General features: G+C 42.6%; 2 protein-coding genes across 2 annotated transcripts in view; one reads left to right on the top strand and one right to left on the bottom strand.

Annotated features, from left to right (window-relative positions):
- Positions 1 to 26,322, bottom strand: part of Glud1 (glutamate dehydrogenase 1) — a 34,718-nt gene extending 8,396 nt beyond the window's left edge. Inside the window, exons 1-6 of the mRNA XM_059274138.1 lie at positions 25,644 to 26,322; positions 13,849 to 13,929; positions 11,772 to 11,827; positions 9,169 to 9,232; positions 4,978 to 5,072; positions 793 to 972 (exon numbers count right to left, since the gene is read on the bottom strand). Of these exons, the coding sequence (XP_059130121.1) occupies positions 793 to 972; positions 4,978 to 5,072; positions 9,169 to 9,232; positions 11,772 to 11,827; positions 13,849 to 13,929; positions 25,644 to 26,088 (921 nt within the window). The 5' untranslated portion in view covers positions 26,089 to 26,322. The remainder of the gene's footprint in view (positions 1 to 792; positions 973 to 4,977; positions 5,073 to 9,168; positions 9,233 to 11,771; positions 11,828 to 13,848; positions 13,930 to 25,643) is intronic.
- A 392-nt stretch (positions 26,323 to 26,714) lies between these two features.
- Shld2 (shieldin complex subunit 2) overlaps positions 26,715 to 27,041 on the top strand; it is a 72,444-nt gene continuing 72,117 nt past the window's right edge. The window contains exon 1 of the mRNA XM_059273141.1: positions 26,715 to 26,789. The gene's annotated coding sequence lies outside the window, so the exon portion shown is untranslated. The remainder of the gene's footprint in view (positions 26,790 to 27,041) is intronic.

The following is a 27,041-nucleotide window of genomic DNA, read 5'->3' as shown; positions in this document are numbered from 1 at the left end:
AAATAGATGTCCACACAAGTACTAACAAAATGAGTAAATATATTAGCAAAAAGAAGCAGTGTATGGAATGGCTTCTTCAATGACATTTTCTATGCTCAAGAATCTGAAACCCAACCTTGTTACCTATGAGACTGAGCCCTGGAGAAGTTTAGTTAGGGACCTTGCTTGCTTATAAAGCCCTGGCAGTGGGGACAACCCACACCAATGCAGTCAGAGCCTGTGGTCTTATGACTGTATAGATAAAGGTATGCTATCATTTTAAGGAAGTGCTGAATGTAAACTTCTAAGTGAAATATGTGTGGACACAGAAACAAATTTAGGTCAATGTGGAAATATTTCTGCACACTTACAATGGCTGCACAGTTGAGGCCTTTTCCCCTCTGAATGCAATTTTATGCTTAAATAAGGACCAAAAGAAGTGATAGTCATGTATTTAATATCTAAGAGATATTAAATTGGGTCTAATTCTATGAATCATATCAAGGTTAAGAAAAAAAAAGATGTTTCACTCAAAAAGCCTTGTAAAATCTAACAAACTCTCAAAGAATCTAATTTTAATGCCATAAATTGAAAAAAACTTTTAAAATTTTAGTGTGTATCAGTTAAGAAAACAAAAACTGGGCTGATGAGATGGATAAATGGGTAAAAGCATGTGTACCCATGGAATTTACTTAGCAGAAGAACTGACTCCTGCTCTGACCTCCAATGTACCCTGTAGCATGTACGTCTTCCCACATAAATAAATAAACAAATGTAAGTAGCAGAACAAAACCAAACCCCCAACTGTTTTACCTGAACAACAAATGTCTTGTCACCAAACCCTGGTGTCATTCCTAAAATGCTCATGTAAGAAGCTTCATTGATGAAGTTTTCAATTCCATGGAACACACCACGGCCAGTAGCGGAGATGCGCCCGTGGATACCTCCTTGACTGATGGGTTTACCAGTAACACAAGCATGTGCATTGATATCCTGTAAGAGAGGGCTAGAGGTTCAACCCCTGATACCATGAAATAATAATAATAATAATAATAATAATAATAATAATAATAATGATAATAAATCCTTTGAGAGGAAAGGAGTCACAATTTAATGGAAGAATTTAAATTTGAGACAGATCACTGACCTTGAACTTGAGATCCTTGTCACTACCTTCTGAGTGCTGGGATTATAGGCATGTGCCACCATACCCAGTACTAAATCCTGTTTCTATGATCAAGCCAATACAACAGAGTGCATTCTCATTAGCTAAACCTATTTTTAGTAAGAGTGTGTGTAAGTTGGTGTGGTGGCACTGCCTGTAACCCCAGCATTTGCTGAGGCAGGAGAAGCTCACGTTCAAGGGTACCCTGATTATAAAAACACAGAATCTACAAGCTTGTGCAAATCTCTGAGTATGTATGAGTCATATAAGTTCATATTCATTAACAGGGAGGGGCCTTTTCCAACCTTCTGTTCTTAGGAGTCTAGTAAGGTAGGCTGTTTTTCACACTAAGAGACAGTTTAGTAATTTAGTGTTAAGCACAAACAACAATATCATAAGCATAGATATGATTCAGCTTGAAGCTATTACTCCTTCACCGAAAACCTAAGCCACATTAAGTTAGGGTAGGCAGTGCTGGGCAGTGGTGGTCCCAGCATTTGGGAGGCAGAGGCAGGTGGATCTATGAGTTCCAGGCTAGCCTGGTCTACAGAGTGAGTTCTAGGACAGCCAAGGCTACACAGAGAAGAAACCCTGTCTCAAAAAACAAAAAGTTAGGGTTCACATTTCACTTGTGATTGCCTTAAGATTGCCAAAACAAAAACCAAAAACCCCAGAACCAGAAAAAGCATTGCAATTTTCTTGAATGGAAAGATACTGTTTTATAATCTACCAAGCTAATTTTGAAATCTAACATGTCAAAAAACAAAACAAAACAAAACAAAAAACCCTTCCTCAAATGAAGAAAGAACTTCAAAAGAAAAATTTAAAATGGTGTTCATGGGCAAGATGCAGAAGCCTGTACCTCTGATGCACTAATAGATCTGCAAAGTGGATGGAGGGGTGATTTCAATCTTACCTACATTTTTACCTTCTTTAAATTACGGCTGTGCATGTCTTTTTGTTTACAAAGAGGCACAGTTAGTAAAACAAGGTCTTGAGGGCCTGGGCAGATGGGTCAGCTGATAAAGCACAGCTTTGCAAGCTTGAACATCCCTGGGGCTGGCTGGCCAGCCAGGGTAGGCAAATCAGTGAGTTCCAGGTTCAACAAAACCCTGCCTCAAAAAATAAGGAGGAGAGCAACTACAGAAGACAGTGTTGACCTCGGGTCACACATACACATGCACACACAAAAGAAAAGGAGAAAAAAAGATGGGTTTGGGAGGGTTTCCCTTCCGGAAGCACCATACATTATAAACATAGCAAGCAGAACATTGTGGAACAGACACAGTGATCAGAGAACAGAAGATGGAGAATTTTAAATCAGGGGCAAAAGCACACCTAAGTGAATTTATTATCTCCTGCAATGAAGTGTTCAAGTTCATGTTCTATCCCTGTCCAGAAGTCACCTGAGTTTTACTCCTCTATTTAAGTATTTTCTACAGAGAACTTGGACTTGCATTACTTGTACAGTTACCAACAAAAGAATGAAAACAACTCTGAAAAGAAGGCAGTCTAGCAAAGCCCTCAGAATTAGTAGTTTTCCCACAGTTCTCTTTCATGAATAATTAACACCATGAACACAGAACTGCAAAGCTGGTGCCAGACAGTTCTAAACTGTGGGAATGCAAATGCTGGGGCAGAAGGAAATGCTGTGTGTGTGAGGTCCGGCCTGGTGCCAGCTGACTCCCCAGCGTATGTAACGGTCTGGGAACCCAGGAGGGAGGGACCATGTCCATGCTCCTCCAACGCCACACTGTCAGTAGGGCTGGATGACCAGTCCTGACGGCTTCCTTACCGTGATCTGGGTCTTTAGGTTTCCGATCAGTTAAAGATGGAAGGGCTTTGATCAGCCCCGTCCAAGGCTTATCTGGCAGAGCCTCATAAGACTTCCTCACACTGCCACAACTGTGAAGGAGCTGTGAATAACAGTGCATTGCCTACCAGCTTGCAGTGGTCAGGGCAGAGCCCAGCTCAAGAACAAGAGAGCACATCCAGTGCTTTCTTAGCGTTAGGAGGCATGCAAACCAGGGGTGACTGTGAAGGTGCAAACCTAGCACTTGGGGAGCCTAAGCAAGAGGACAGCTCTACGTTTCCATCTAAACTAGGCCAAAAAAAGGAGGTGTGTAAGCAGAGTGGTGGTCCAAATCAATCACCGTTGCACTTCACTTCATAGATGGGTACAATTCACACGGAGTAATACCTCCTTTTTTGTGTATTTCACTAAAGGCTGTGGACTGTTCTAAGAGTCTCACAGAGACTTGATTGCTAGCTTACATTGAGGAAGCTAAAGCAGAGACTCCCAGCGCATGAAGCTGTGGGTGAAGGAGGCAGGACTAGAATGCAGATGGCCTGCCTGTGCTCCAAGCATTGTGCAACACCACTTCAGGAAATGTGTCCCCCTCCAAAGCCTACCTTCCATGCAGGCCCCGGAAAGACAAGCCTGACTACCCCAGCATTTTACTCCCCCAAAGGCTCATATCCATTAACAGCAGACAACAAACCCTTCCGGGCAGCAGTGACCTTTTGGACTGCCATCCCTTTGCTTCTCTCCAGTGCTACTTTTCTTAGCTGGACGTTTCCTGGAAAGCTCCCACTTCCTTCTTTTCATGCGCTCCTGTGGTCTGGGACCCTCTATCCAGCCCTGACAATTCCATCTCCTGCTATATACACGGAGTGAAACACTGATTATGAGCTCGCCATAGCTTCTTTTTCAGGACAAAGACTGAAGTCCCTGATAGGCAGTAACCTGGCTGGAGCTCTCCTCTCTACTGACTGGGTACAACACATGCTCCCTGCCCTTCAAGCTCACTGCTCTTCTGTACTTCAGGACTCCCTAAACACTTCTTTCTGCTTCCACCTCTCCTACACGAGTGCCCATCTTTCAGAGCTCAGAACATTCCCAAAGAGGGCTGCACTGACCCGATTTCCCAAGGCTCTGGTTAGGCCCCACTATCCTTTTTCATAGCTTTGAAACAGCTTAGACACACACCGGTTGTAGTGTACACCTGACTTCTACTTAGTGTAAATGAGTATTTTTTTAAAAAAATGCATTTTTCCTAAGCCACTCACCCAACTTTATGTTCTTGTATTCTCTCTCTCATAAATAAATAAATATTCACTTCTTAGTTTATGGATGTTTCCTTTCCCAAAGTTTCATAGTTTTCAGGGACAAGCTATTCTCTCCAGCCCTGGGGTCGAGAGTCAGGGGCTGGTGTCACACAGACTGCCCCTCTTCCTAAGGATAAGTCACAGCAAAGCCTCTTTACTATCAATAAAACCCCCACTAGAGCTGACATCTGTGGCTTACTTACCTCCTTTGTCACCTTTACACAAGTGTGTCTTACCTTCTTCAATCTCAGCTGTTTCTCTTCCTTTTAGCCCCCAAATCTCCAGATGTTGAAATCCAACCAAATTTTCAAGGTTCAACTCAAATATCTCTTCAAAAAGGCCTTCTTCAGAAACCCAAACTCTACCTTTATATCACACCATTTTCATCCGTTAGCTCATGCGCCTTAGCTCCTCTCTAAGTGAAAGCACTCTGATGGGAAGGCAGAACTGAATGTACCGTCTAGTGCCTCAGCAAGTGAGCTGCCCTGGTTGGGAAAGTCTGGCCTCAGTGCTCAGTATAGTGCAGCACGTAAGCAAAAGCCCAATTCACGTAAACTCACTATGCTTACAGTTTCAGACTAGAGAGAGGGCAAAGTGATATGCATATCAAGTTTATGATTAAAAGGAAGGTGAACCCAGCAATTACCAACTTCTCATGAAATCGGATTAGTGTTACTTCTTATGGACAGCAATGCCGGAAGCCTTGGGATTCCGTGGATACTCACATAGTGCCCTATGGTGCTGGCATAGGTGTCAGCGATCCAGGACATCTCCCGCTCACCCGTGCTCATGTCTGGGGCAGGCACATCAATGCCAGGACCTGGGAGCACAGGGAAAGGGCAGTGCGCCAGTTTTTAAGATCAACTTATCCCAAACATTAAGATGCTTGCAATTCTCTAAGAGAACAATGTCATTGTGGCTAGAAAACTTTAGATCTCATTTTGGTAACAAACTGAAGCCACAAAAATACTCATTAAATGCCTCTTCTCTATGAAACTTGTATACATAATGTCACGTGGCTATTTTTTTCCACTGAAATTTACTGGATTGTACCTGGAAGTTACCTGCAGACAACAGACAGAAGTTACTCCTGGGACTTCAGAGTATGACACTGGCAAATGTTTGGTCTCTCAACCTCAGTTCCCTAAACTGCACCATTCTGACCACCATAACAGGATCATTCTGGTTACTGAGTAGCTGTGTATGAAACAGTTTAGCTCCCTACTGGCTTAGGCCTTCTCACTAGGAGAAAAAGAGAGGGGAACATGACACTGCTCAAGATAGTATTTATAAGGTCTGGGATGCTTTCACTCACTGAATACTTTTGTTGGATTTAGCAGCCAATGGTTGGTGTATAGAAGGGTTTTGGGCTTAGCATTTAGTTCACCAGAGCACAGCAAATTAAAATAAGTATGAGAGCCAGGCGGTGGTGGCGCACGCCTTTAATCCCAGCACTCGGGAGGCAGAGGCAGGTAGATCTGTGAGTTCGAGGCCAGCCTGGTCTATAGAGTGAGATCTAGGACAGGCACCAAAACTACACAGAGAAACCCTGTCTCGGAAAACTAAAAAGTATGAGAAGAGCAAACATTGGCTCACAGTGACAGTACCACTGCTGCTTCTAACACCACTGGATATGGGGAACTTACTGAGCAACACATTCAGTGATGTTCACCCCAACGGCAAAGGGAGAACTATGTAGAGACACTCAAAACTAAGATAAAAATTATTAAGATGCCAAATAAGTAAGATATGGCATAGCTACACAAAGTAATAGTCATTCAAAAGTTGATTTTTTTTTTTACCCATGTAAATAACTTGGAATTATTACCAAACCCACCATATAGAAAATGGCAGGTTTCATATTGCTATGTATGCTCTCATTTACATAAAATTCTATCCCCTTCTTCCTTCCCTCTCTATCCCCCCACATGCATGTCTACATACATATGTCCACAGGTTTGGAAAGATAGGTATCAATAACTTGTTTACTATATTCTTGGATTTAAGCATTACAACTCTACAATATGCTGTTTGAATTATATCATAAGTTATTTTCATAAAAATAACTTAAAAATGCTCAAATTATTAAGTCCCTCCATAAAATAAAGCTCTTCCATGGGACCCAATCCTAGACACTAATTTTCTGAACAAATTGTAATGTCATGAATACAAGATAGGCAAAATCAAAAATGAGAAAATCTTTAGGTCAAGGTTCAAGTCTTATGCTCCTACCTAATCTGTCACTCCACATCCTCATCTGTTTTTAGGCATCTTTAAATCTAAGGACGTCTAGCCTCATAAGCCTGTCTTCCGTACAGTGCTTCTATCCTAAGGCCTGACATTCTAGCCTTACTCACTGTCTGCTTTGCTTACGTTCCATTTGACACACTCAGACTCTACGGCACTACAACCTTGTTTAACCACAGTTCTTTCCTAAGCTACAAAGGAGAAATTGCCATCAAATCTGCTTAGAAATATCTAAGGAGTGTTATTCTAGTTTTCAGCAACATTTCTTGCTTCAAACAGCAATATGAACTGGTAAGTCTGAGGTAAGTAGTTTGTAAATCAGAAAGACATTCTGAAAAAAACATAAAGACATGAATGCTGACTGATACTAAAGCCAAGACAGATTTCCTACTAGGTTCATGAGTTTCCTGCCTCTCATAAAATCGATCTATGGGGATGTACACATCACAAGTAATTCCTGCAATACAGATAAATCCTTAATTCCATTTTGATTTAAAGGAAGGGCTAAAACCATGATAATGTTGGTGATGGAGATACAGGGGGAATAAGAAAGACAGAGATATGAGGAACCTGCAGGGTAAAGTTACAGGTGATAGGCACCATCTAAACACACACTAAGAATGAACATTTCCAAGCTTTCTCAAGAATCTGAAGGAGTATTTTCCAGTGTATTCTGTGAGGCTGGTATCACTTTACTACCAAGGCTGAACAAAGAATAGTTATAAAATGAGAAAACACTACACAGAAATAAACAGCCATATTGGTCTACAAATGTCAAATATCATTTATTTCCTTTTGTACAGGGACAACACTGTATTAAATATGTACCACCTTACCTATGTGGGTTTGTTTATAGAAATTACTAAGTATCCTCAAAATAACAAAACCAAACCAAACCAAAAAAAAAAAAAACAACAAAAAAAAACAAACCAAACCAAACCAACAGAAAAAGCCACCCCCCAAAACCCAACAAATCAATATCGCTTATAACAGCATCAAATAGACTATGTAGTTGTCTCTAGTACTAAGAAAGTGAGAAGCAAAGCTTAAAGAACTAAGAGGCTCAACAAACAGAAAGATGCCCATGTCCATGGGTTGGAAGACTTAATTTGGTAAACATGGCAACCCCCCACAGAATGGCCTACAGATACCATTCCTATCAAAATCTTAGCTCTCCTCCTCTATCACCACACCATCCAGTTTCCCATGGAATTTGACAGGCTGATCCTAAACCCACAAAGTTAACAGGGTAAGAATTTGTACTCAAGTCTGAGTCACAATGGAAACTTCTGACTCAAGACTGAGTCACAACGGAGAACTCTGCAGCAAGGGAAGTGAGAAAATAACAAGGGAGCTTTGAAAGTTTGCCCTCTACAAGCAAAGGGGCCAAAGTCTTCATAGTTAAGGTTTGCCTTCTTTCAGAGTTCCACTGAGTCACTTTGTACTTTTTGAAACTGTCATAACTAAGCTGATAAACACTTTAGATGGCAATAGCTATGGCGGAATGAAATCTAAAAAACACAAGGATATTAAAATATATTAAGATTTTAGGCTAAGAGGAACCATTCTATTTAAATGACCATGAAGGCCATCACCAGGCTGAGACATGATTTCAATTCACCATCTTGAAATAAAAAAAGCATCCCTATAGGCATGAGTGAGGTGCTTATTAACTTCTGTTAGCAAAATGTTCCTGGGCAATGAGGTACAAGTAAAGCTCATAACAGTGTCCATCTGAGGCATGTCAAGAATTTCAGACCAAATCTTACAACATTCTACCTCTTTGTATATTCACTCCTGTATTAAAGCATTTATTTCATATCTTATTTCCAAAAAGCAGGGCAAGTTTCAAAATATAGCTTAATTTCATAGGAATTTGCCACTGGTGGAGGAAACATGGAGGAAAACACAAGGGCAGGAAAGCAGTTAAGAGTGTGGTCGTGTGCCCCAACCCCCTTTCAGCCAGTTTTCCTTTAACATTTCACTGAATAACCTTAATTATTGAAATAAACCAGAAGCCTTCTAGACCAAGAAATATAAGACAAATTGCTTAGAAATCAAAGAGTAAATAACATGTATACATCACAAATAATACTCATATCTCACAAAGAACGTAACACAAATACAATGAAAAATAGCAAACAAATGGAAGCACTCTTAGAAATTTAGCATGCTTCACAAAAGCTCCTATAACTAACGAGTACTCCTCAGAGACAGTGATGGTGCATGGAGTAGTGAGTATATTACCTCAGCCTCACTGTCAGTTCTCAGTGAACAGCTAACACATATTAAAAAAATCACCGGCTTCAAGTAACATCACATTTTTATTGCTTCAGAAAAAAACTGGATGGATTTAAAAATCCAGTATTTGGTAGTCGTGTCCTTTTTCTTGTTTCAGAAAAGAATGCAAACAAGGCAGCAGAGATCTCTCCTTGGTGTCCTTGCCCCACATTGCACAGTGAGAACCTGAACTTGCTATTGGAGATGTGTCAAAATGAAAAACAAAAACCAAGATATGTCTATGAGATCTATAAAGAAACCTGGTTTCTGGAAGGGAAAGGACAACTATATCCAGGCACTTTATAAAGGCAGGAGTTTAATTCAAGACCATTACTTTTTAGGTGTTTCCACTTTATACAGAAATGCATAGAGCAATGAGCAATACATACCAATAAAACCCTTCTTTGCCAACTCCATAGTGAACCTCCGTGTGATCTTTTCTAATTCGTTGTCCTGCAGAGAGACAGAAAAAAGAAAACAATGAAAGACATTTTGATCTTATGTATCTCAGACTGGTTAAGAAAACCAGTGGCATGAAAAATGATTTTAAAAGGTTTGTATGGAGATATTTTATCTGTGTACCCCAATAAAGTTTATCTGAGGATCAGAGGAAAAAGCCAGGCACTGTAATAAACATAGAAGTCAGGCAATGGCCAGGCAGTGGTGGCGCACCCCTTTAATCTCAGCACTTGGAAGGCAGAGCCAGGCGGGTTTCTGTGAGTTCAAGGCCAGTCTGGTCTACAGAGTGAGATCCAGGACAGGCACCAAAACTGCACAGAGAAACCCTGTCTCGAAAGAAAAGAAGTTAGGCAATGGTAGCACACACCTTTAATTCCATCACTAGGAAGGCAGGGATCTGTCTGGATCTCTGTGAGTTCAAGGCCACACTGGGAACAGAGCTGGGCATGGTGGCACATACCTTAAATTCCAATACTAGTTAACCATAAAAGTCTGGAGGTCTGTATAGACAGACAGGAAATAATGTAGCTGGGCGGAGAGGAAGTGAGATGCAGAACAGAAAGGCATATAGGCATGGGTATACAGGAAGTAGGTCTCTTTGGCGGAGGATCTCCAAGTGCTAAGAACATGGATCTCCAAGTGGTAAGAACATGGCTGGCTTCTTTCTGCTTTTCTGATCTCTCAGCTTTTTACCCCAATATCTGGCTCCGGGTTTTTATTAATAAGACCATTTAGCAACTCGTCTACAGGCTTGCCTGGGCTACAAAGATTTCAAGGCAACTCTAGGCAACCCTATTTCAGAATAAAAAAGCAAAGAGGGATAGGGAGATAACAGCTTCATGGTAGAGCATTTGCTAGTACGTGAGGATCAGAGCCTAGGTCCAATTCTCAATCCTGTGTGTGTTTGTTTGTGTGTGTGTGTGTGTGTGTGTGTGTGTGTGTGTGCACATGCACATGCATGTGTGTATGGGGTGAAGACATGACTGAATTCTTTCTGAGAGTCTCTCTCATAGTTAAGTCAACCCTGAATGGTGCCGAACTTGTTATATGGTCTATACTGGCTGTGAACTTAGAGATCCACCCACACCAGCCAGGTGTGGTGTCTGTAATTCCAGCACTGGGGACACTGAGGCAGAAGGATCTAGAGACAGAGATATCATCCCCAAACCCTTTCTTTCTTCTGTTTCTGTCTCTCTCTCTCACACACAAAACAATTATATCTCTATAGACCCCATGGGTCATGTCTACTTTCATTTACATGTGAAATTTTAATATAGGTGTGATGGCTCATGCCTGTAATCCTGGGTCTCAGGAGGACTGAAGAGAATGAGGTAAACCTGGAGTACATAGTGAGTCCCTGTCTTAAAAAAACAAAAACCTCAGGCAAAAAAGTGAAACAGAGTTGGGGTTTAATAAAGATGTTTTAATACAGGCATTTAATATAGGCATGAAGGCTAATAGAAAGGTACTAAAAAAAGGGACAAGACACATCTGAGGATGGGCGTGGGCTGCTCCCCCCCCCCCCCAGTGTTTCTCTGTGTAGCCCTGACTGTCCTGGAACCAGCTCTGTAGAGCAGGCTGGCCTTGAACTCAGATCCACCTGTTTCTGCTTACCAAGTGCTGGGATAAAAGGTGTGTGCTACCACCATCCAGTGGGTGTGGGATTCTTAAAGAGTTATAGAAATAATAAGACACACCCAAGTGTGGGTGATAGGATGCTCAAGGAAGTCATCAAAAGGTGAATGTCAGAGGGAATAAAATCACAGTTATTATGTTTGTATACAGATCATTAATTTAGTCTATGTTGACCACTGCAGCAACCAGTTTTAATTAACTTGGAACTAACAGAATAAACGTGATTTTTATTAGATTTGTTATTTATTGCAAGAACAAAATCTCTACATCTCTTCAGGTCAAGGCCGGGTGGTGGTGGTGGTGGTGGTGGTGGTGGTGGTGGTGGTGGTGGTGGTGCAAGCCTTTAATCCCAGCACTGGGAGGCAGAGGCAGGCGGATCTCTACGTTCCAGGACAGCTAGGACTGTTAGAGAAACCCTGTCTCAGAACAAAACCAGAACCAACTTGCCCCACCCCCCCAAAAAAACCCAACACCCTTCAGGTCAAAATTTTATTAATTTGTTTATTTTTGGTTTTTCAGGACAGGATTTCTCTGTATAACTCTGGCTGTACTGGAATTCACTATATAAATTAGGCTATCCTTAAACACAGATATCTGTCTGTCTCTGCCTCCCAGTGCTGGGAACCCAGCTTAAAACTTCAGATCAAAATTTTACAACATGAACAGAAATGTCTAACAGCATGAAAATATTAACTCTTTACCAAGTAAGAAAAAGGTATCAGTGGCAAACAAGCAGGTAAACAAGTATGGCAAAATACAATACTTAGCTAATTTATTATTAATTTAATAGTTATTTCTTTCCTATTCCTTCAGGAAATCCATTGGAAACCATTAATCTCACTGGTATGAGGAACACACTTTCAGGCCCTGAGTATACAAACCCCACTTGGATACTTACTGTATAGCTCTTGGGATTGATCTTAACACCTGCTTTAGCACCTCCAAATGGCACATCTGAAAGAGAAGACTGAAAGATGTTGTTCCTTATAAAGCTTAAAAAGTCTAAAAACAGGCCGGGCGGTGGTGGCGCACACCTTTAATCCCAGCACTTGGGAGGCAGAGCCAGGCGGATCTCTGTGAGTTCGAGGCCAGCCTGGACTACCAAGTGAGTTCCAGGAAAGGTGCAAAGCTACACAGAGAAACCCTGTCTCGAAAAACAAACAAACAAACAAACAAACAAACAAAAAAAGTCTAAAAACAAAAAGCATTGTCCAGCACAAGGTGGGTATTCCTCATCTCAAGCGCTTATTTCTTGCATTTCAAATTTTTTATTTACATATACACAATTAGACATCTTGAGGATGGGATCCAACTCTAGATGGGAATTTTGTTTCATATACACATAGACTACAGGTAATGGTGTAGGGCATTTTACTATTGCCTACATTTTGATAATATGGATCAGGTATAGAGCTTTCTACTGGGGCATCATCTTGGTGTTTATATAGTTTCAGATTCTGAAGCATTTCAGGTTAGGAATACTAACTTTGTGGTGATATACTGTATACCCTAATAAAGCTTGCCTAATGATCAGGACAGAGCCAGCTACTAGATTAGACATAGAGGTCAGACAGTGGTGGCATACAACCTTAATCCTATTACTTGGGAGGCAGATTGGTCTAGATCTCTGTGAGTTCAAGGCTACACTGGAAAGAGAGCCAGGCAGTGGTAGCACATGCCTTTAATTCCAGGAGGTGACATGACTGGGCAGAGAACAGTATATAAGGTGTGAAGAAACAGGAACTGAGCAGCAGTTCAGCTGAGACCCTTTTGAGGAAAGACTCAGAGGGTTTCAGTCAGAGGATTTGTGGAGTTGGTGAGGTAATAGGTGGTGGCCGTGGCTTGCTTTGCTTCTCTGATCTTTCAGCTTTCACCCTGATATCTGGCTCTGGGTTTTTTATTATAAGACCATTTAAGATTCGAACAATACAACCTTTATCAAAAAATGTATGACTGTTGTAATTCTAGAAAATTCCAGAAATAAATCCACTGCTGAAGCTATAGCTTAGTTGGTAGAGTGCCTGCCTAAGAGGCAAATGCCCTGGGTTCAGTTATCAGCATCACAAGAAAACAAAGATGGTAGACTGGCTTCTTTCCTTGTTTATGTGTTTGCATGTGTGGTGTATCAGTATAGACTGATGCACACATCAGTATGTAATGCAATATCTATCTATCTATCTATCTATCTATCTATCTATCTATCTATCTATCTATATCACCAAGGAGATACTGATTAAGGAAATACAAAAGTCTGTCATCATTTCCAAAATTGAAAGAGTGAAATTTTTTATAAAAGCTAACTGGATTTTCTTTAAACATAAATCTTTGTTAAATGCTTATCTATACTCATTATAAATAAGATCAAATCATAGTAGAAGGAAAATAAATACAGTATTCTCTTAGACATAGAGTAATGGTTAACTCTAATTAACACCTGGCTAGCATTATAATATCTGTTCAGTAAGATTTCATTTCATTTTAATCAACCAACCAACCAAACAACCAACCAACCAGGCCCTTTAAAAACAAAACAGAAAATCAAAACAGTTCTGTTAAAAGAATTATAGTTCTGTTAAAAAATATTTGGTATTTCGAGACAGGATTTCTCTGTGTAACAGCCTTGTCTGTCTTAGAATCAGTTCTGTAAACCAGGCTGGCTTTGAACTCCTAGATCTGCCTGCCTCTGCCTCCAGAGTGCTGGGACTAAATGTGTGTGCTACCACACCGGCTCTGTTAATTATTTTTATAGCACACTAAAAGTAACCTTGGGGCCAGTAAGTTGGCTCAGCAGGTAACAGTACTTATAAGCCTGACAACCTGAGTTTGATTCTACGAACCCAAGTAAAGGAAACAGGAGAGAACTCTACAACGTTGCCTCTGACCCCCATACACATATATCCTAATAAACACAATAATACAGTGTAGTCATTTAAAGTGCCCGTGCGTACGAACACATTCTGCAGAGAATCACTTACCAACCACTGCACACTTGTATGTCATCAGGGAAGCCAGTGCTTTCACTTCATCCACACTCACATCAGTGCTGTAACGGATACCTGGGGACAGTCATTAAAGAGTTATCGATTTAAAGCAAACTTCTGACAAGTCAGTAACAAATAAAAGCTGTAGGTTGAAAATGACTACACCATTTCTATTTTATAGCCATGCCACTTCTATAAACACTTGAAATATCTTATGTATAAGGAAATCATAAAAAGCAAAAAGGAAAGATGCTAATTAGACATCCAAAAGGAGTTACAGACCGGGTACTTAATTAATTTAATGTATTCTGATAGCCAAGAGTGGTCATGAAGTCTAGTTCTTACTTATAAAGGAATTTAAAGATGACCAAAACATCATCTCTGACCTTAAGGGACTTAGAGATCAGCAGATGAAAGCAGTAAGTGATTTCACAAAGACAAAGGTTCTCTCCCCTGGTGAAGAAGGCAAGGTCAGAGGGCTCAGTAGGCAAAAATGTTTCCTGAGAAAGTCTGACCAATTGGGCTGGATCCCTGGAAGCTAACAGTGAAAGGAGAGAACAGACTGCTGGAAGGTATTCTATGATCTTCACAAATATGCTCTGGCATGTGTGCCCATACTTCAGACAAAGAATTCAACAACAACAACAACAAAAATTTAGAGTTATCTCTAGGGTGTGGAGAGATGGCTCAGCAGTTAAGAGCTCTTATTCTTCCAGGGGACCCAGGTTTAATTAGTTCCCAGGACTCTCATGGCAGCTAACTTCCTGCAACTCCCGTTCCAGGGGGTCTAACTGCAGATGTGGTACATAAACAGGCAAAACATCTGTACACATAAAATAAGAATAAATAAAATTTAAAAATCACAAACAGGGTTTCATATGGCCAAGGCTGACTCTGGACCCTTGACCATGCCAAGTGGTGAGATTACAAGGATGCTTACACTATTTCTTATGCTACATTTCAGTTAAGGCTTACTACTTTTCCTCTTACTCCTTGGTTTGGGTGATTTGGTGACAGGGATCTCAACACAGGCAAATGAACAGCCACAAACTCAATCTCATTACTATATGTGTAATTCTAGCATTCGGGAAGCTAAGGCAGGAGGATTGGCAGAAGTTTGAGGCCAGTTTGGGCTGTATAGTGAGTTCCAGGTCAGTCTGGACTACACAGTGAGACCCTGTAAACCCCAAATGTGTCCCTAAAATAGAGTACTATGAAGTATTAAGCCCTAAGCCAGGCATGGTAAAGCACACTGTTGGCAATCCAGCACTCAGGAGGTGGAAGCTGGATAACTAACTGCCATGAGTTTGAGTGCAGCCTGGGCTATTCAGTGAGTAGCCAGAACCTATCTGAAATGAAACACACAAAACTAGCTGAACACTAGTCCAGGAAAGTAAGTTTATAAATAAGATGAAATAGTTTTAATAACAAAATTTTGCTTAAATACTAAAATGTTATTTTTTTGAAATTACTGAAAGAGCCATAGAGTAATTAATATATTAGTGAAAACTATGCCAAAGCACCAGGCATGGTGGTGCACACCTTTGATCCCAGCACTCGGCAGGCAGAGGCAGGCAGATCTCTGAGTACAAGGCCAGCCTGGTCTCCAGTTCCAGGACTGCCAAGGCTACACTGAGAAACCCTGTCTCATAAAACATACAAGCAAACAACTACGCTAAAGCAAAAACTAAGTGTAGTGCCTTGCCCAGGTGACTAGCCCACAGTACCTGGACAGGTGATAACACTGTTCTTCCCTGGGGTAAGGGCTGTGGAACTTTTAGCACAGAACCTTGCACTGTCAAGTCAACTAACTACTAGTTACTACTGTCACAAGCAATTACAAACTAGCAGCACACATCAAAGCAATTGATAGGCAGGGTCTTGCTGCACAGCGTAGGCTGGCCTTGAACTTGCTATCCTCCTGCCTTCATTTTCCAAGTGCTGGGATTATGGCTGTGAAACAATTTACTTTTTCAAAAGGGTGTATTTTGACAGAAAACTGAACACACACATTGATTACCTTGGCTTTATTACTTCTCAAGATAAACTGGTAGAATTTGCATGTCTGCAATCTAAACACTCAGGAGGAGGGTTTGTGGACAGTCAGGACTAGTGATTTCCAGGCTGAACTATATAGAGAGACTTGTCTCAAAAAACAAAAACAAAAAAACCAAGGGCTGGAGCTTAGGGTAGAGCAATTGCCTAGCACTGAAAAGGCTCTGGGTTTGGCATGCAGCACTGTAAAACAAAAGCAATCAACCAGCTGCCAGTGAGCAGGCTTGTAGCTAACAGTGCCTGCCACGAAGCATAACTACTTGCCTTTAATCCCTGGGACTCACATGACAGTAGATAACTGATATGCATATGCTGTGGCATCCCAAACACATATGTAAAAAAACAAAATCAAATAAAGTTACTACTTCTCTTACATATACCATTTAGAAATTACTTATGTTCTTTTATTACAAAAATCTTGGAAAGACAACAGTTGTAAATTGAGAGCATAACAAAACACGTGTTTCCAATTGATGGATCTTAGGGATTCTTGTTTGTGAAGTGAAGAAAAATTTCCTCAACTACACCCATGTGGAATTATTAGTTGAGCCACAGGCATTTTCTCTCAGACTATGAACTAATGAGGAACTTGTATTGGAGGCATGGGAGGAGTCTCAGGAAAGCAGAAGCTGAGTGGATTAGCCCTGGAGCAGACAAAAGCAGGGAGAAGGGAGCAGAGGTAATAGAGATTGTGGGGTCAAGCAGGTTTTCTTTGCAAGCTTTCTAATTAATCATAGTACATAGATGTTTTTACTACTGGACTAGCAGGCACAGTAGTATATGGTCGAGCTGTCATGAATAACAGGAGATCTCAAAGTAAACCCCAGGAAACAAGAGATAACCTACACTCCAGGAAAGCTAGCTATTCTCCCTCTGGGATCCAAACCCAAAGACAGTCTTGGAAATTCTTCACCACATCTGAATAGACATTTAAGATATTTATGTAAGACCAGGACTGCAGAAATGAAGATACACTGGTAATTAATTCCACGGAGGAATTAGCACAGATCGAGTAGATGAAGAACAAACTATAATTCTAGAAACAGGAAGGTACAGTACCTGAGTGCCACCTGTGGTCTCTAGTGCTGCTGGCAGTACTGTGTTTGGAAAGAACTCATCTGGGTTTGGGGCAGCAGTGCTCGTTGGTATAGAGATTAGCACTAAGAGGACTGAGTGTAGAGGATTTTAATAAAAAGCAGTAGCCCCATTGGACACCTGGAATGGCCAATGGGTTGATTACAGAACTGTGAACCACAGAATGGGTATCTTTAGAGGAGGGACCTCAAATCTAGGGCCATGTTCTGCTCTGCTGACAAAATAATCTATGCTCTGGTCCACCAGAGAAAACCACAACCGCCACTGTGACAATGTTGATATTTACACATTAGGGGAACTCTGGAAGGGCAGAGTCTTTGTTTTAAGGTTTCTACTGCTGTGATAAAACACCATCACCATAAAGAACTTGGGGAGGAAAGGGTTTATTTCAGATTACACTTCCACATTGTTGTCTATCATCAAAGGAAATCAGGGCAGGAACCCAAACAAGGCAGGAATCTGGAGGCAGGAGCTGATATAGAGGTCATAAAGAAGTGCTGCTTACTGGCTTGCTCAGTCTGCTTTCTTATAGCACCCAGAACCATCAGCCTAGAAGTGAGGCTGCCCACAGTGAGCTGTGCCCTCAATTGCTAATCAAGAAAATGCACCTCAGCTTGTCCACAGGCCAATTTCTCAATTGAGGTTCCCTTTTCCAAAATTACTCTAGCTCTTGTCAAGTTAACTTAAAACCAGCCAGCACAGGCAGCGCCAGAACAAAAAGTTTACTACCATGGGAAACTTTGAAATAACCAGTTCCATCCCTGGGATCCACATGGTTGAAAGGGAGGACCAGATTCTTCCAAGTTGTCCTCTGACTTTCACGCACATACCCTCAACCCCCACAAAATAAGTTAAACAAAATAAAACCCACAAAAATAAAAAAACAAAACCAAAGCAAACCAAATCTTCCACCCCTTCTAAACTAGCTAGAATTGCCATAGTGACAGAGAAAACAAATCACCAGCTCATTAAAAAAAAAAAAAAAAGACTGAGTGAAAACCACAACTGACAGCTTGACATTTTCTTCTTTTTTCTAGCTGAATCAAAACCAAACACCCACTGACACATCTCCTCAGCTACCATCCTTTGGTATGATGAATCAGTAATTACACATTTACGGAAATTCAAAAAATTTTAAAATTACTTGAACTGGTATCTCTTTAATGGGGCATAGTTTACCCTTCAGCAATTCAAATTCTGGCTGTATTCTAAATGATCTACTTAATAAACTAGAGTTCTAAGCTGTGAATGCAGCTCAGGGCTAGAGTGCTTGTGCAAGGCCCTGGGCTTTGTCACTCCAGACAGGAAAAGGGAAAAGAAGGGAAAGGAGGAAGAAAACCAATCAACTCACTTGGTGGTGTCGAGGAACTGCTCTGTCTAAGAAGGCAGGAACATGCCTTTTAAGAACTGCCAACCCACTACTGTACCTGTTCATTTTAGCCCCTTGGAAGACATAAACTTAAGCTTACTGAGAAACAAAGTTTAGCCTCTTTACTGAAAATTTAAATTATGTCTTACACATGAATGTTTTTAAATCACAATTTAAGTCACTTGATCAGCACTTGTGACCAGCCTTTTCCTTTGGGAGTGGGCATTCTCAGTAACTTAAATCTGTATCCTGGGAATGGGCTAATATAAATTATTCTTATCTTCCCAAACAATCTCTATGTGTTTGTTACTATGAACACTGTAGCCGTCTTTGTGCTTAAAGCTTACCTTATCACCCTGACAGATGGGAGATTATACATTAAAAAGGGGATCTTTTAAAATTTTTAAATAAAAAAATTTCTTATATATTCTTTTCTTCTGACAATGACTTAGTCACTCTTTCATTTCCAACAGGTTTGATGCTAAACTACTGAGTATAAAGTTGGGTGACAGCTAGGTATGATGGTGCATGCCTCTGATCCCAGCACACAGGGAACTGAGGCCAGCGTGGGCTACAGTCAAAATGATAACCTGACCTCCAGATGATGTTGGGTGAAATTTAGCAAAAGGCAACAGTAACTATCCTAACTTATTATGAAAAGATTCAAAGGACTGAAGGGTTAAAACCTCAGCTATCTAGTTTCAGTGGGTCTTCAGAGAGTAAAAGCAGAATTACTATTAAAGAAAGGGAGGCAACCGACCACAGAAACAATGGTCAAGAGGGGACTATATACTATGCAAGGGCACAGTCAAGAAAAATACATGTGTGACCATTACACATCATTTTACATAATACAGCCTTCAATTTTTTAAAAGCCTTATCTTTAAAATGAGACATTTTAATTGATGTGTGTGCGTGCGCGTACATGTGGCCCAGTATGTGTGTGGAGGTCAGAGGACAATCTGGGGTTAGTTCTCTCCTACCATGTGGATCCCAGGGATGGAAACCAGGTCATGAGGCTTGGCAGCAAATGCATTTACATGATGAACCATTTTGCTAACCCCTATTCTCTTTACTGGGTTATGGTCTAAAGCCTCCAGTGGATAATTGAAAGTATGCATGATACCAAACCCTTTAAATACTATGTATTTTCTACTCATATATAAACACTACATAAACTATTACTTTTCAATTAAAAAAACTTTTTTAAAAAGTAAGTTTGATGTGCATGGGATTTTTGCCTGCCTGTATGTCTGTGCACTAAGTGCATGCCTGGTGCCCATGGAGGCCAGGAGGGCACTGGATCACCTGGAACTGGAGTTCTAGGCAGTTTTGAGCAGCCGTGTGCTGAGAATTGAACCAGGGTTCTCAGAAAGAGCAGGTGCCCTTAATGGCAGAGTTATCTCCCGAATTTCCATTTCATTTTCCCTTAATTTTTTTAAGACTGTGGCTTTGCAGCCTCAGCCCTCCTCCTACCTCAGCCTCCTAAGTGGTGGGATTTAGGTGTGAACCATCACACTTGGCAAAGGAAGCTCTTTATGGCTGCTCTTTGGCATATCTAAATATCACAAAGCACAGGAATATGAATATGGCAAGACAAAGGTATGGCCATGAGGAAGTGGTTAGCATGAGATTTTATGCCACTTCCCAGAATGGCCCACAAGACTATTAATGGCCTATTCCTGGGACTTCCTACTTAATACGTTAGTAGGCTTTTCAGGTGGGGCTGTTGTTGCCCCATTCTGTCTCTAGTACCATTACTTTTTCTATCAATCTCTTCGTCTGGAAACTTTGTGGTTTTCCTGTCTCCACCTCATATATACTCACTATGGAATACCATCATTTCTTCTAAATATTTTTACTTTAATTTACCTCATTTCCTTTAAATACTATTACCTATCACCTTCAGTCCTAATTAGTTCTGAAGCTGCCTAGTTTCCTATAATACACTAGGCTTATCATTACCCACTCAACAAAGCTGAAAAAGAAAACTTTCTGCCCATCACTTTTGACATAAATGTATGGACTTTTGAGTTCTCTGCCAACACAAAGTGGGCATTCCCTAATTTAATTCATATCTAACACTATCATCCAAAGTTCAGACCTCATAGATTAAGGTTTAACAATCTCACAAGATCACGCTTCTTCAGATACTAGTTACAAGTACTGGGTTTGTGCCTGGTAGTGGTAGCAGCACTCAGGAGGCAGAGGCAGGCAGATCTCTGTGAGTTTGAGGCCAGCCTGGTTTACAGAGCAAGTTCCAGGACAGCCAGGGCTATACAGAGAAACTCTGTCTCAAACAAAACAAAACAAAACAAATAAAACAAGAACTGGGAAGCTGGGTGGCAGTGGTGCATGCCTTTAATCCCAGCACTTGGGACACAGAGGCAGGAGGATCTCTGTGAGTTCGAGGCCAGCCTGGTCTACAAAGCAAGTTCCAGGAAAGGCTCCAAAGCTACAGAGAAACCCTGTCTTGAAAAACCAAAAACAACTAAGAACTGGGTTTGACTTGGATACAAAACCAGGGATTTCCACAGACCCTCCTCGGGTTCCGTAATATGCTACTCAGACAAATACTTTACATATAACTAAGGATACAGTAAGCAAATTTCTTTCCCCAAGGAGCTAGGGGTACACCATCCTCCAGGCACAAAGATGCACTTACCAACCTGGAAGCTCTGTGAACTTCCCATTCTCTCTCTCTCTCCTCTCTCTCTTTTGGTTTTTTGAGACAGCGTTTCTCAGTGTAGTTTTGGTGCCTGTCCTGGATCTTACTCTATAGATCAGGCTGGCCTGGAACTCAAGAGATCCTCCTGCCTCTGCCTCCCAAGGGCTGGGATTAAAGGCGTGCGCCACCGCCCGGCTGAACTTCCCATTTTCTTATCACCTTTTTCTTTTTTTGTACAAGACCCACTGTGTAGCCCGGCTGACCTGGAATCTCTGGAGACCAGCCTAGCCTTAAACTAAGAGTTCTTCCTGCTTCTGCCCTCATTATCTGTAACAGTGCTATTTAAAAACTGATTTTCATGAACAATTTCAATTATCACAGTGGAAAATCCAATTTCTTTCTGTTACAAGCCCAAAAGCTCACCTTTTCACTTCTTTTATGTACACATTAATCATTACCCATTTTTCTGGAGTTCAATGTGCACTGGGGCTTGGTTTCCGATCTATGACGTGCCAATTTTTACAAAGTGTGCTCTCTACAAGTGACCTGTAACTAGTTAAGTGGACTTGCATACACAAAGAACGTGAGACAAGACAATCTGTAGCACACATTGCCTCAGGTTTCAGAGCCCTTCATTTGTTAGCACATCGGGGCTGGAGATACATGGATTTATGAAATGACAGGTCTTTCTTTTAAGGCAAACAGTTTTGTATTTAACTAAAAAGTATTACAAACACATCACAGCTAAGTGCAAAAGAATGTATAAATCATCTGGCTTATAACACAGGTTAAATTCTGTATTTTATTTTGTAGCAGCAAGACACAGCCATGCTTTCAAAATATTAGAAGGTTACACAAGATACTCATCTACTGCTCACCATCTATATTTAAATGACGATTTGAACAAGTTCTAACATAGGAGAAAGAACCATTGATGGGAATTTTTGACTTAATGGTTTTAAGATCAAGACACTGATGGGTAAGTTAGAAGACAAAGAAAAATGACTCATATAATCAGTTGATGGCTGAATTCTTCTAAACTGTTTTTATTTTAAAGTTTCATTTTGTGTGTATGAGTGTTTTGCCTGCATGTATGAACGTGTACCACATGATATCTGGTGTCTGAGGAGGTCAGAAGTAGGCACCACATCACTGGAACTGGAGATGTGGATGGTTGTGAGTCACCATTGAGTGCTGGGAATCAAACTGGGTCCTCTGCAAGAGCAGCAACGGCTCTCAACTGATGAGCTGTCCTCCAGCCCCCAAACTGCTTCTTAAGATCTTTATGCTAGCTGTTAATAGAACAATCTGCTGAGAAAGTTGCTCCCTTTCAGAATATGTAGCTTCAGGATAGATGCAAATGGAGAGGTGAGGGAAGGCACCTACCAAAATGCGACTCTACCCTGCAAACAACTGTGTGACATGATGCACCCAGAACATCCTCATGCCCAATAGAAACAATCTCTACAATGCTTTAAAACATATCTGAACCTTTGAACAAGTCCTCTCAAATCAGTTGTTTGCTACAGAATAAAATTTTTTATTTTTTTTTGAACAGGGTCTATCTCTGTAGCCCAGGCTGGCCCTGAACTTCAGATCCCCTTGCTTTGCCTCTTTAGTGCTGAGGATTACAGAATAAGGTGCACACTGCCATCCATACCTGGCTACTGATTAAATCTAGGGCCTTGAATATGCTAGGTAAGGCTCCACTCAGTTAAGTCACTAGTCCCAGAGGCAAATCCAGTAGTTAAATATGATTTGGAAAAACAGAACCACAAAACCAGGTTTATTAAATATTTACTTAGAATAAAGTACTCACCAGTACCCCCACATCTTAAACTACCTCTTTCCATTATAGCTCAGACTACTGCTTCAATATAGGATTTGTTTTTGTTTTTTGAGTCAGGGTCTTACTGAGTAGCTCAGCTGAACTTCAACTCACAATTCTCCCAGCTCAGCCCTCAGAGCTAGGGTTGCAGGCAGGTTGTCACTGGGCCTGGCTCAACCTTGAGGATTTTATTTTAGGGAATTAAGGTCTAAGGTCACCGTGGAGGAAAGATTAGATATAGAAAGTTGAAGGCTGGGAAAAGGATTTCAAGGAACAGATGAGGGTTCCCTTAATAAACACTGGGAGATCTGGGCCTGAGGACACAAGCAAGCAGGAAACTGAGGAATAGAAACAAAAACCGAACCCCCAAAACACCGAGAGAAAAGAGAGTTTACTTGGGGTGGTAGAGGCATTGTAAAAATATTTAAGAGTTAAGACTGCTCAACTGTACAGGGGTTATTTAAAAAAACATTTTTTTAAAATCCCAAGCACCTAAGACATCCTATATTTCTAAGACTGGAGGCTATGATTAACAGCTTTCAATTGCCCAGACTCATCTTAAACTTCTGGGTTCCAACGGTCCCCATGCCTCAGTCTCCTGAGCAGCTGGGAGATGCATACTAAACAGTTGGCTTTTTGATACTTTTCTTAGATAGCTTTAGGGTTTTGGCAGAGAAAATCCCCACTGAAAATAAGTTCCTCTTAAGCATGTTTTCTGCAGGAGTGCTGAGACTGTTAACACTTTGAAATAAATGATGGGAGTCCATAGCACTCAGATTTTGCTAATCATCTAATATACTATTTATTTATTTCCTTAAGGGCTTTCATGGCTATACAATCTTTGCCAGTTCATAAAGTTTAAAGATCATTTTTTTTCCTTGCTGTATCATCATGCAGTGCGGTTGCTGTTAACTAACTACAAATCAGTTTCTGTTTCTGTCCTGGGACTTAGCAGCTCTCTCAGGACCAGTCCTCTCTGTAGGATTTTGTCTTCCAATGTACTCTGGGCAAGTGCTATGGTTACTGGGATCTGGTAAGGCTGATATTTGTTGCTACGTTCATTATTTTGGTACTAAAACTTCTGTGACAACAAAAGCATTTAAAATGACACACTATGGCAAACTTGAATTGCTTTAATGAGCTTGTGGAGCTGTGACAAGACAGAAACAGGACCTGGGCTCAAAAACACCAAATCACAGGACACAGAAGAGCTATCCTAAGAGAATGGAAACGCTGCATGCCCTTTGTAAAGACAAGGATAACTTAGCGTTTGCATTACAATGCCTCTTGCTTCAACATCCTTGTTTGCTCTGTAGCTGAGTACAAAAGTGTTCCCGGCTTGGGGAACAAGGGAGTGGGAGGAAGAAGGAAGGTGCTGGACAATGACTACCGTTTTATAGGATTTTCCAACTGTGTGGGAAATTAGAGGTCAAAGTGGTTCCAACAGCTGCTAGCAGAGGGAACTACTGAGTTGAGGGGCAATTAGGCTCCAAAGGTAAATCCTAGAAGTAGGTGGACTCAATGCAAATTTGGTAAATCATTGAACCCTTAGCCATAACCTTTGTTCCACCACCGGGAACACCACCGCAGCTTCAGCTTTTCTGGTGCAGAAACATTTTTACAATTTACTCTTAAAACAAAAACAAAAACAAACAAACAAACTCGGTAGGCAGCAAAGACTCTGGATAACAGAGGCTGACAGCGGTCTAGCCCAGAGGTTCTCAAACTGTGGGCCGCGACTCGACAGACTCACATAGCACATATTTACATCACGGTTCATAACAGTAGCAAAAATAGTTATGAAGTAGCAACGATTGTGGTTGGAGGTCACCACAACACGAGGAACTGTATTAAACAAAGGGTCGCAGCATTAGGAAGATTGAGAACCACTGGTCTAGTCCACACTCCTCTGTGCTCACTTGCCAATCCAACCCCCGTCAAGGCTCCTACTCAACAGTAAAGGAACAAAGGTGGCTTTCCTGTTACTCTTAGGTCATTTTTTAGCACTCTTAAAGCTGTATTGTGAAATGTATTGGGGACAAAATGAAAACAAGGTTTTTACTTGCCTAAAAAAAAAAAGCAACGTGACTAGAAAACCCAAATCTACACACATCCAAAAATTTAAACCACAGGATACCTTGATGATTGCCGAGGCTCAAATCTGGTACTAGCCAGGACAAGAACACACCCCCACGGCTATTTCATTCTATTGGCTGGCAGGTAGTTCTGTAGTCTACACCCTTTAGATTTAATGTCAGGACGCCCTATGTTTGTTAGAGACGTTACACCGCTCCATTTTTTTTTTTTTTCTTTTGGGAGGGGAGGAAAGGGGCACAACACAAGAAGCCACCAACGTAAAAATTCTATTAATTTATAAGATTAGTGAGCTCCGTTGGTCAATAAAACTTTCTAGATTCCAACACCAGAAAGAAAATCATTTGCTCTGTTCTTGTATCATCGGCCACTGGTGTTACGGGGCTCACGCTAGGTGACAGGCACTGAGGCCAAAAGGAAACCGGTGCAGTGTCCTCAGTGCAGACGACACCAACACATGCAGAGGCCCGGGTGAAGGTTTGCCCAGAAAGAAGGTTGGCAAATTACGTGGTAGTTTTAGGATGGAAAAATAAAAAATCAGTATCCTCTAAGGCTGCCACACCCTAGGCGGGGAGCTTGGAGTGGGGTACGGCCTGCAGGGCTGGGCTGGGCCGAGTAGCGGCCCGGGCTGCTGGAGGCTGGAGGGGCGGGCGGGCGGGACGGGGCCGGCGGGCGCTCACCTCCCTTGCAGGGCGTGCGGTGCTGGCTGTGCTGGGCCCGGTAGCCTTCGATGACCTCCCAGGAGCCGTCGTCGCGCCGGATGGGGAAGGAGAGGCTCAACACATGGTTGCAGGGCTTGATGATCCGCAGGATGCCGCGCACCCGGTTCCGCTTCTGCTCCTCGCTCTCCCGGGTCTTCAGGTCTTCCACCAGCTTGTCCTCCACGATGCTGGCGCCACGGTCGAAGAAGCCCTCCACCATCTTGAAGAAGTTGGGGTCGTCTTCGCGGTCGGCGGCCGCCTCGCTGTAGTGGCGGCGGGCGGCGGGGGCGAGCCCGGAAAGCGGGGCAGCGGAGGGCTGACCGCGGGCCCAGCCCAGCAGCGCGGCCGAATCTGCGACCGCGGAGCCCAGGGCAGCGGGCCCGGAGCGGGACAGCAGCAGTGCTTCTCCCAGGCGGCGGTACATGGCGGCGGGCTGAGGAGAGAGCGGCGGGGGCCGAGAAGACCAGAGCTCGCAGGCCGGGACCGCGGGAGGAAGGGCTGGGCGCGCGCTGCCCTTTTAAGCCGCAGCTTCCTGCTTGCCCGGCTGTCCCCTCCCCTGCGCAGCTTCTCGCCCCACCGGGAGGACGGACTTCGGCGGCCGCGCGCCGCCCAGGGCGCTGGGCCTCCCCTCCGCCGCGGCCTCGCCCGGCCTCCAGGCGGCGGCGCGTGCCGGTGCGGCGTCGGGGGCGCGCAGGCGCAGACGGGGCTGGGTGCGCATGCTCGTCGGGGCGGGGCTCGCGGGGGCACGCGCGCGCAGAGCCGGGGGAGGGAGGCCTAGGCTGTCGGGGACCGTCCGGAGTGTGGGCGGCCCGCAAGGTCGGTCCCCTGTCACTCGCGCGGAGGCCTGGTCGGTAGGAGCGGACTGCCGGGAGGCCACGCGGTCTGGCCAGCCACCCGGGCCGCGAGAGTCACCAGGCCCCTCCTTCCCGCCCTCGGCCGGAACGGAGTGTGCGGGTTCGCGGCGCGGCCGGTCGGAGAGCGAGGTGGAGCGGCGGCCGCCGAGGCGCCGGGGGAGTTCAGACTGGAAAGCAAGAAGTCTTAGAGGGAGGAGAGACCCTGGCCGCACTGGCCTTTCCGTTGCACAAGGTTTTAATTTGTTCTGTTCAACTGTTCAGCGATTTTGAGGTAAAAGAGTAATGCAAAGCATTGTTGTCTCTCGTGTGCCAGTTTTTTTTAATTTTTATTTTTTTAAGTCAGTTTCACTCTGTAGCCCAGGCTAGCCTGAAACTCAACATGCCTGCTTCAGCCTCTGGAGTGCTGGGATTACCGGCATGGGTCACCACACCCACTCATTGTTGTAACTACAATGGACTGAGTGTGTGCCTAGCCTTTAGGATTATGTCGTAAAGTGCCATACATACGTACATATGTACGTAC

The sequence above is a fragment of the Peromyscus eremicus genome, chromosome 9 (assembly GCF_949786415.1).
Source record: "Peromyscus eremicus chromosome 9, PerEre_H2_v1, whole genome shotgun sequence".
In the NCBI taxonomy this organism is placed as follows: Eukaryota; Metazoa; Chordata; class Mammalia; order Rodentia; family Cricetidae; genus Peromyscus; species Peromyscus eremicus.
This window is presented reverse-complemented; position numbering and strand designations above follow the sequence as displayed.